Below are 10,175 nucleotides of genomic sequence, written 5' to 3'. Positions count from 1 at the left end.
ACTCGGTTGAAAAAAAATTATTGTAAGTAAATATTTAAATAATTACAAATTTAGTTAATATTATTACTATATAACAAAAAAATTAAATTAAATACTAAAATAAATTAATAATAAAAATAAGAATAGTTAAATTACAGTAATAAACAGTTCAAGTTGAATTTAATGACCGTATTATGGATTTGACATATAAGGGTCAATTTATGTGAATCCGTAGACTGTATGAATATCTTGAAAAATGATAACAGTAATAAAAATCATTAATATTTATTCATATATATATATATATAATTAACTTTTCCATACTTAATACCGAATAATTCACTAATTTATAATTAAAAAATTAAAAAGTTGAAAACTGAGTCGTTCCAGAAGAATCTTTCAAATCCTCATATTTACTCGTGTCCCCACTCTTCTCGTACCCATTCGCATTCTTTTCCTTATTAAAATTGACAGAATAATTTTCTTTTTCCAAGTTGGCCCCACAGAAATGCCCGCTAACAAACATTTCCACATCGATTCCCTTACCCTCAACCTCCTCTTTCCATACCGCCGGAATAAACGGCGGCCTCGAGATTTGCAACACTGATTTCCAATCAAGCCCCCTGAAGAAATCGTGACCCTTGATTCTTTCGAGCGAAATCCTCTTTGTTGGATCCTTTTCCAACAACTTCCTGATCAAGTCCCTCAGAGATGTCTCCTCTCCGATCAGCTCTGGTTCTTTCGTCAGGATCCGAAAGAAAGTCTCCTTTCGGTTCGACCCTCGGAACGGCGTCCGTCCGTAAAGCATCTCGTACAGAACGACCCCTAAGCCCCACCAATCGACGGCGAAATCGTGGCCGTTCCCTAAGATGATCTCAGGAGAGACATACTCCTCCGTTCCGACGAACGAGTTCGACTTCCCATCAACCGAGACCGACTCTTCTGGTTCAGGGTTGACTCTAGTTTCCACCGGAGATACCGAGTCGTCACCCGAGATACCTGAGTTGCAACGGAAGAGAAATGACGGAGAAAACTTCTGCTTCAGCGAGTCTCTCACTGTTAGAGTTTCGGATCTCGTGGGGGTCGGTTGTGGAATCGGAGGACTCTTACGAAATTTCGATGAAAGCCTCGTCGAGAGATCGAAATCAACGAGCATTAAATGACCGGTTTCTTGAATCACTATGTTCTCTGGCTTCAAATCTCTGTAAACGATCCCTAATCCATGTAGGTACTCCAATGCTAGAACCAATTCTGATGCGTAGAACCTGAAATTAATTCAAACCAAGAGCTTGTAAGAGAAATTTTTAATAAAAAAACATACTACTTTCCTGTTTTTAGATTGGAAGTGAAAAGAACCTGATAACATCTTCAGAGAACATCTTCTCGGTTTGTCTCTTCCTCAGCGAGTTAAGATCTCCACCTGAACAGTAATCCATGACGAACCCATCAAACTTATTGGTGGCAAGAAGTCCTCGGAGCTTTGGGAGAAGTGGATGGTTAAACTGCTTCAAGGCTTCTCTTTCGAACATGATACGCCTATAGCCACCATCTCTATCTTCGCTTCTTTTCTTATTCGTACTCTCGATCTCGATTGAAGTTTTATAAATCACTTTCAGAGCAAGAATTTCCCTGGACGAGGCGGCTTCATTTCGAACAACAAAGACCACGCTTTTTGCCCCCCTTCCGACGACGGAAAGCACCTTCAGTTCTTGGAGATTCAATGAAGACATTTGTTCTTCTTCCACACCGGAAAACGGTCGCCTGAAAGCTGAGTTCCGATAGAAGTCACCGAGGAATTGATGTTTTATGTAGTCATTAGAATGTCGGAGAAATATAAACGAAGAAGAGAGTTGGGTGAATTGACGGGGTTTCTTGGTAAGGAAGCATGTAGAAATTAGAAAGATAAGGTTCGGGATTTCCGTGAAAGTGTGGGAGGTTTGATTTTCTGAGACAGGCGGCTTTAATAACTACTGTGACAAATCGTTTTTGACTTGAATATGAAAGTGAAGAGGAAGGAGTCCATTTTCAAACATATTTAGATCACAATTCAATCATTATATTTTGTATAAATTTCTTAAACTATCCTTTGTGATTTATCTAATTGATTAAGTATATCCCTACTGTTTACTGTTATGTAACCCTATTCTATATCCTTACTGTTTAGTGCCGTGTAATCTTATTCCTATATTTCTGATAATTTTTATTATATGTGATATCATGTGACTTGATATAGTTGACAAAAAAATTCTAAAATATCCTTTTTCACCTCCATTCCTAAAAATACCTCATCTGTTCCTAAAATACCATCCCTAAAACCTTTTATCTCCATCTCTAGGTTTTTATCTCAGTTTCATCTCTTTAATGGCGAAAGTTTTATCTGGAGGGTACCAGTGGATGTCTTAAACATGACACCACAAATACAACATTCAAGCGAAGATTGAGCGAACTTCCATTGTAGGTGATGAGCAAACTTCTAGATCTCTATCAAACATTTCCTTTTAAATTTGGAATAAGCAACGGTTGACACAAATGGGAGAAGCTTCATCAGGTAACCCAAGATAAACTCCATTCAGGATTGGGTTGAGACCTCAAGTAACCCAAGCGCACTCCAACCCAAGTCCGCCTGAATAAATACATACATATATCCATTTTATCTATGTAAAATATCATTTTTAACATATGTATATATGCATTTGTTAGTGAAATTTATACATATTTTAATCCTTTTCAACTTTTAAGTTGGTCTCCAATGCTTATTAAAGATGGATGTACAAAAAATACCATAAGAAATTCTTTCAAACCTTCACTCCACCGAGCTTAACCCAACACAACCCAAGAGCCAAACCTAGCCTAAGTATTGTTGGGTTTGCTCAGGTTGGTCCTTAGTTGGTAAACTTGGTGCCTAATGGGACCTAATGACACATTGACACCTAACCATCAAACAACATTGGTTGATTTTGAAAGTCAACAAGAAGCTAGGGGCTAAAGTAGGTAAAATAACCCTAAGCTAGGGTTGAATAAGTTAATATATATACACATACTAAAGTAGAGTTTGCCATGTCACCAGTCCTCTCCTTGCTCTATTATCCAAACCGAGCAATTCTAGAGTGGGTGCAAGATTCCCTGTAGAGGTACTAGGAGTTACCACCTAACATGGCTTATCTCCTTTTTTCCTCTCATTTTTATTGCGAAACTAACCATCCCCCACTTTTTCCTAAATTATCTCTATCACTCCCTAATTCCAATTTATCTCCTAAATTATCTCTAATTCCTATTTATCTTCTCTCCCACTTTTCATCTATATTTATTTAAAGAAAGTTTCAATTAGAACATTTAACAATTATTTAAATATTATAATGAAATTATATATAACATTAAAATATTTATTAAAAACACAAAATATAATTATAATAAATATAAAAATTATAATTTTATGGATATTGAATTTAATAACTAAATAACATTTTATAAGCATAAATAAATAATTATTTAAATAACAAAATATTAAAAGTAGCTAAATAATTATATAAAAAATATTTAAAATTGCATAATAACTTTAAATAAATAAGATTTAAATTATAAATAACTAATTTTTAAATACTTTAAATATCAAAATATTAATAACTAAATCATATCTTATATATTATTTCAAAAACAAAAAAATAGATTAAATAAAAAAATCATTTTATAACTTTTAAAAAAATTATCAAAAGAACAAAAGTAATTATAATTAGCAAGGCCCCATGTGATGAACGAGATGTGGCACCCCTCCCTGTCCCTCGCCCCCGTAGTCAAGACACACTTCCCCATCCTCGCCTCGTCCTTGGTGGTGGGGCGGGTTGGAGGTGAGGCACCCATTCTCCATCAGGGATGGGGAATCCCCAAATTTTCCCCACCCCAAGGCAACCACTTAAAAATAATCTAATTTGTTGATTTTTACAAATAGGACTATGGGAATTTGGGGTAATTTAGGATTTGGATTATGACAATTTGGGGGTATTTCATAAATAGAATTGTGGGATCCTAGGATTATAAAAATATGAAGAAAACTTAGAGATATATTTTAAAAGTCAATATTAAATCTACTGATATTTTACTAATTTACCTCACGTTTAGGGAATTATATGCAAACCTCATCCCTTCCCCATCCCTGATTTGGAGCAAAAGTATTTTTCCCATCCTAATTTAAGATTCAAGAAAAATTGCCCCGTTCTGGGTGAGGCAAGATATTATTTATGTTTTATATACTATTTTTTAATAATTATTTATGTTTTATATAATATTTTTAAATAAAGTTTAAATGTTTTCATTATAAAAAATTGAATACTAAATAATATTTTAAACATTATTTTATTTAAAAAACAAAAAAAAAGATTAAATAACAAAATTTTTTAGTAACTTTAGTAAGAATATAAAATATAAATAAATAAAAAAAATAAATATTATTGAAATAGTGGAAGTAAATTAAATAACTAAGAGGTATTAAAGATTTTTATTAGTTATTTAGTATGTTTTTTTTATAAATATATTTTCAGCAATTATGTATTTTTGCAATAGATTTTCAATAATTATTGGTGATTAAACTATTGTTATTTGTTAGAGGTTATGATATTAATTTAGTTGAAATTAAGAGTATTCTCTAGGCAATTCAATTCAATTGGAGATTGTTTGGGTATCCAAATTGATCTGGTCAGGTTAGGGAGTTGGTCACTCGAAACTGGCCAACCATTAGTGAAAACTAACCATTGGTTAATCAATAAATGTTTAAATTTTTAATGTTTAAGGTAATTTACATTAATCATTGTAACTTAATAAATTTTCATTAATTTTTTACAACAATTATTTATTCATAAAAGATATTACTAATTGGCATAATTTACTAATTTCTATGAAATCATTAATTCATAAATTTTTAAGTAAATAATAATTAAAAATTTATTACATTAATCTACAAAAAAATATTCTCCAAAACTATTTAAATAATATCCCATTATTATTATTCAACTAAATAATTATTAAAAATTTTAGGAAAATTAAATTAGGAAACTAATCTATTAGAGATTGTTTCATATTTATTTAAATAACAGTCCATTATTATTTTAATAAATAAATATGAAATAATTTAAGAAAATTATTAATTTTATCCACACCGGTATAGACCACTTTGTTGACATCAACCATACTTGGTTTTACATTAATTAACAACAAATGGTTTACTTTTAATTAAACTTAATGTAATTTACCATAATTACATTAATTTACTATAATTACATCACTTTGATTAGTTGTTGTAAATAACTAATTTACTACACATTTTTGCTAATCAACAACAATTTCAATAATTTTTGGAAATTATCATAAAACATTGCAATTTATTGTTCTTTAATTTACTATTAGTTAATTAGTTATAGAAAATTATTAGAATTGTAGGGATGGTAATTTTCCCTATAAAACTAGGGCTCTACCCTGCCCCACCCCAAATAGGGAAAGTTTTCTTGAATTTTAAATAGCAATGGGGAAGAGATAGGGTGGGGACAGGGTTGAGTAAGGAGGTAAGACTACGTACGGGGGTCTCCATGAAGGACAAAGGAAAGTCGAGTGTAGGAGGTATGCTAAAGACTAGGGAAAATAAGGTGATACAATGATTATCTTGTTATGAATTGGACCCCCATTTATAGCGAGGGATCCTGAGGTCCCAAAAAGAAGAAGCCAAAAGTGTTTGATTCCCATTAGGAAAAGGAATCTTAGATTCAGTGTCAGTTGTTAGGGAACACTACTAGGGTTTCGGCAGGTGTCTTATGAGATATCTCAAGAAAGGTTCAAAGTATCGGAAACGCCAAGTGTATCGGAAAGGCAAGTTTAAGAGACATATCAAGATACCCCTTGGATACGCATGCGTATCGGAGAAAAACTAAGGTAAGCATAGATACGCTTGTAAACACTATAAATACTTTAATAAATCATAAATATACATCAACAACACTAAATATAAGACCTAAATGAGGTATATATACATTAAATTGATATATTTTAATGGTTTTCTGAAGAAATATATTATAGTTAATTATAATTTCATTAAAAATCCTATGCTTAACTATAATTTATAAATTATAATTCTTAAGTTTTGATGTTTTATGGGATGGAAATAAACCCAACTCTCCTATCCCACCATAAAATATGCATTGGCACAAATTCTAATTGAAAATATAATTAATAATTATTTATTATTTATTTTAAAAAAATATAAGAAATAAATAAACATTATATAATATATCCAAAAAATAGTTATTAAAAAAGAAATTTCAATTGCTTTGTGGATATGATAGATCATCCATAGAATTAGAATATATTCAATCATTGTGATCAAATGATAAATATAATTAATTAATTAATTAATTATTTTTTAATTCTATAAATATAAAAATAAATAATAATTATTAAAGAAGAAATTTCAATTGCTATATGGATATGATAGATATATCCATAGATCTAAAACATATTTAGTCTTTATAGGCAGAGAAAAAATTACATTTTCAAATTTGTTGTTAATTTATGTTTCCCCAAATATCTTCACAAAATTTCCATAAATCTACAGATAACAAAAAAAAAGTTGTGATATTCAATATATTATACATTGTGATGTTCGATTGAAGAAATTTCAATTGTGATATTCAATATATATGTAAGAAATGTAGATAAACATAAATTTATACATTCAAGAAAAAAAAAAGAAATCATAATATATTATAAAAATTGAAAAAAATTACCTATTTTTACTATATTTTTTCAAAATTTGAAAAATCCTCAAAACAAATTAACGATTCACACTTGTTTCTTGCAAATTTTTGCAAATCTAGCGCTCTAGGAATGAGGTTTGGAGTTTTAGAGTCATTTGGGGGGTGAAAGAAGCATACTTTTCCCCTTTATTTTTTTTTTAGTTTTTGGCCATATCTTTTTCGTTGATATGCTACCAATATGCCTCGATACACCCCCGATACGCCCCGACACACGACCAATACACCCTCGATACGCCTATGATACGCATGAAAAAGGACAATACGTACGATTTCCTTGTGTATCCCATATTTATTTCTAAAAGATACGATACAATATGCCCTATATCGGGCGTATCGTATCAAAATTTTAAACCTTGATCTCAAGGACGAGCTTTCCTTTCATCTAAGGATTCTCATAATACACGTGTGCTACTTCCTTTTGTGACCCTTTTAAATTGACGTGGTGCGGATGATGTCACTACTTCTCTCACATGTCTTCTTTAAGCCTATGGAGCATCTTGTCACGTACGTTGTCGGCGACACACATATTCCTTTTGCTTGTTTCTGACCTACGATGACCTTGTACTTGACGCAGATGTGTGATGAACTTAAGCTTCGCAGGTCCACATGGGTCCTGAGCTCATCGCAACTCATTTCGGGTTATAAGCTCATTGCGTGTCTATGCGGGTTCTGAGTTCATCAAAGATGTGCAATGAGTTATTAACTCATCGTAGGCGTTTGTGTAGTATTGGTTTGACACCTTCTGTACTCTGATGGTCTAAGTGGCCATCATGTATCTACATTATCCCCCCTACTTATTGGTAAGTGGTAACTCACCGATAAACATTTCTGTTGTTGGGTTCGCTTTGGCAGTCTGTGATAGAATGAATCGAATGGGGATTGTAAGTGTCGTGGCACCTCGACTCTTTGCATTGGAAATGTTGGGTCTGTTGATCATTTCTGTTCTTGATGGGATGCACAATGGACTTTGTGCATAGAAAATTTTTAATTTGGGTGGGTTATTAGCCCCCCTGCTTATTGATAAGTGAACTTATTAATAAGAATTCTTACATTCGATTTACTGATGTTATTTGGATGAGAATCGAGAGCGTTTGTTTTGGGTTAACTCTTCGTTCTCTCTGTGATTCAGCCCCCCTATCTTTTAACATGTTGCTTTCTGTTGAGGGGCAGCTCTGTGCTGAATTGATTGGCGAAGTTCTCAGCCCCCTGTCTCTTGATAGAAGGTGACTTGTTAAAAGATAACTACTATAGCATAATCTGAGTTTCCAGCCCCCCTTTGGTTAAGGGAAGTCTATCGATTTTAAAATTTAGCCCCTATTTCACGATAGGGCAATGATTTGTCAAAGATAGTTGAAACTGTGGTTTTGATTCTCAGCCCCCTGTCTTTGGTAGAGCTTGGTCTATTGTGAAATATATTGGTTGAATTGGTCACCTGTGCGAGGTCTCTTTTCATTTCCATTTGCGTTGGAGGGTATGTGTGGTTTGCGTCATTCTGGTTTTTATGGCGATTCGTTATGGAATGGAGTGACTTCTCACATTTCATTTGTCAAGTGAATTGGTGAGAATGATTGTTATGCATGGGTTATGTGGCATTCATCATGTCTCTCACATAACCATCTTCTCGCATTAATGTGCTATGGATGTGCGCATGGCTTGGGGATTAGTTGTGATCTTTCTCAGTGGTGGTTGTTGGCGTGGTGTTCTTTTAAATTAATGTGTTGGTTGTCCTGCCTTTTCTGGGGGTATGTCTATAATTTTCCTTGACATACTTTTCGGTTGACGGTGGGGGAATTGTAATCATTTCCTTTTGTCTTCCACGACGCCGTTTGAAATTCCAAACTTGTGCGAAAGCTTTACAAAAAGGGCGATGTCTAGGAACTGTTCGTGCTTCTTGTTTGCCTTCTTCCTTTGAGTCGATATTGTACTCTTTGCATCTACTTTTTTTCTTTCTGGTTGTGCTTTTCTTTGGGTTTCCTTTCCATTGTCTATTCCTAGCAATGGCTCCCCGTTCACAAAAGATATCTGAGTGTCCTTTCGTTGAACTTGTTAGGGTTGTGGACATGATGGAGATGTTGTCTAAACATGAGGCGACCAAGATGGCCAATGGTAGAAAAGGTTTTCGCCCCCCCGTGCCAGTGTCTAGGGTTAAGGACGGGGTATTTGACGATGTGGAGGGAAAAGAGTTGATGTGCTTATATGGTCACTTGGACTACTCTGTATCATTCCAGTGCCACGAGCCTGGGACAGACACTTCGAAGTCACTGGTAAACTACTCTGGTTGGGCATGCTATATTTTGGACAACCCCATGTTCTGTTGATTGCTCCGAGTTGCTGGACTACTCCGTTTTGTAGACCGTTTCATGGACCTCCCCAACAAGGAGGGGGTCAGCTATATGAAGCCTTTGCTGGATCATTGGTGTTGTCATACTCACACATTCGTGGGAGCCTTTGGGGAGTTCGACATTGCCGTGGTAGATGCTACTGTGCTTTTGGTTCTTTCAGTTGGTGGGGAAGTGTCTGTACAACATTTGCAATTCATCTAATCTATCTGACCTCTATGTAGAGTTGGTGGAGGAAGTCCAACATTCAAATTGCAACTAGACAGAATCAACACCCCATGGGAAGATGCCTTGCATGGGTAGCCTACTGGTTCGAGGACAACAACTAGGGTGATGTTATGGTTCAAAGTGGAGACAGGCAATGTCACCTTGTTGCCTTTATTCTCTATGTGGCTTCCCGGGTTTTGTTCCTAGGCACCCTGGATTACGGTCTATGCACAGTGAGTTGAAGTTGTCCTCCCTTGACAACTTGGTTTTGAGGTTGTATGTTATAGTCATCCCCAACTCCATGCCTTTCTACATTGGCTTTGGTGTTCCAGAGGACGACGGTCAGTAGTGCGCGGTGGAGGTTAGTCATCCCCTTGCCCATGTAGCGCATCTCGTGCTGTGGCCTGGGGTCATCACATATCTCAATCATGTTAGCGATGTGCAAGTGATGGTTTACCGTCTTGACCGGCTTCTCTGGCAATTCAATTATGATAGGATGGGATCGTAGTTCCTAAAATCTCTAGGCGAAGACGTGTTTTGGAGCTGTCACAATGATCTTGCATTCCTGGGTGTTTCACAGTTCCCTCTTGTAGGTGTGAAGAGGGTCGACCAATGCAAGTCAATGCACATATCCTACATTTGTTCTTTGTTCGGTGGGATGTAGATGTTTATGGCTACAAATCCTTGCCCCCATCACATAATGGCCCCCACTCTGGATCATGCAATGGAGCATAGAGGAGAAGAAGAAGCCCCTTCCCAACCAGGTTCTTCACCGGTAATGGTAGAGAAGCATAAGTTTATGGGAGTTGTTCGGAAGGGTAAGTGTCCTATTGTCAAGGAGGGTCAAGGCAGC

General features: G+C 34.9%; 1 protein-coding gene across 1 annotated transcript; it reads right to left on the bottom strand.

Annotated features, from left to right (window-relative positions):
* Positions 1-236: 236 nt before the first annotated feature.
* LOC148873146 (serine/threonine-protein kinase OXI1-like) lies at positions 237-2,046 on the bottom strand. Its single transcript, XM_088983849.1, has 2 exons — positions 1,336-2,046; positions 237-1,244 (listed from the first exon to the last, which is right to left on the bottom strand). The coding sequence occupies exons 1-2, from the start codon at positions 1,707-1,709 to the stop codon at positions 341-343; spliced, it is 1,278 nt and encodes a 425-aa protein (XP_088839975.1). The 5' UTR covers positions 1,710-2,046; the 3' UTR covers positions 237-340.
* Between the last annotated feature and the right edge of the window lie 8,129 nt (positions 2,047-10,175).

The sequence above is a fragment of the Nelumbo lutea genome, chromosome 1 (assembly GCF_056320005.1).
Source record: "Nelumbo lutea isolate HS-2025 chromosome 1, American lotus-T2T, whole genome shotgun sequence".
NCBI lineage: Eukaryota > Viridiplantae > Streptophyta > Magnoliopsida > Proteales > Nelumbonaceae > Nelumbo > Nelumbo lutea.
Note: the sequence above shows the minus strand (reverse complement) of the source record. Positions and strands in the feature narration are given on the sequence as shown.

Excerpts from the sequence above, each read along its gene's own strand:
- LOC148873146 (XM_088983849.1), bottom strand. The coding sequence starts at position 1,709 with ATGTCTTCATTGAATCTCCAAGAACTGAAGGTGCTTTCCGTCGTCGGA. Across the intron at positions 1,245-1,335 it reads TTCTCTGAAGATGTTATCAG|GTTCTACGCATCAGAATTGG; the intron begins GTTCTTTTCACT and ends AATTAATTTCAG.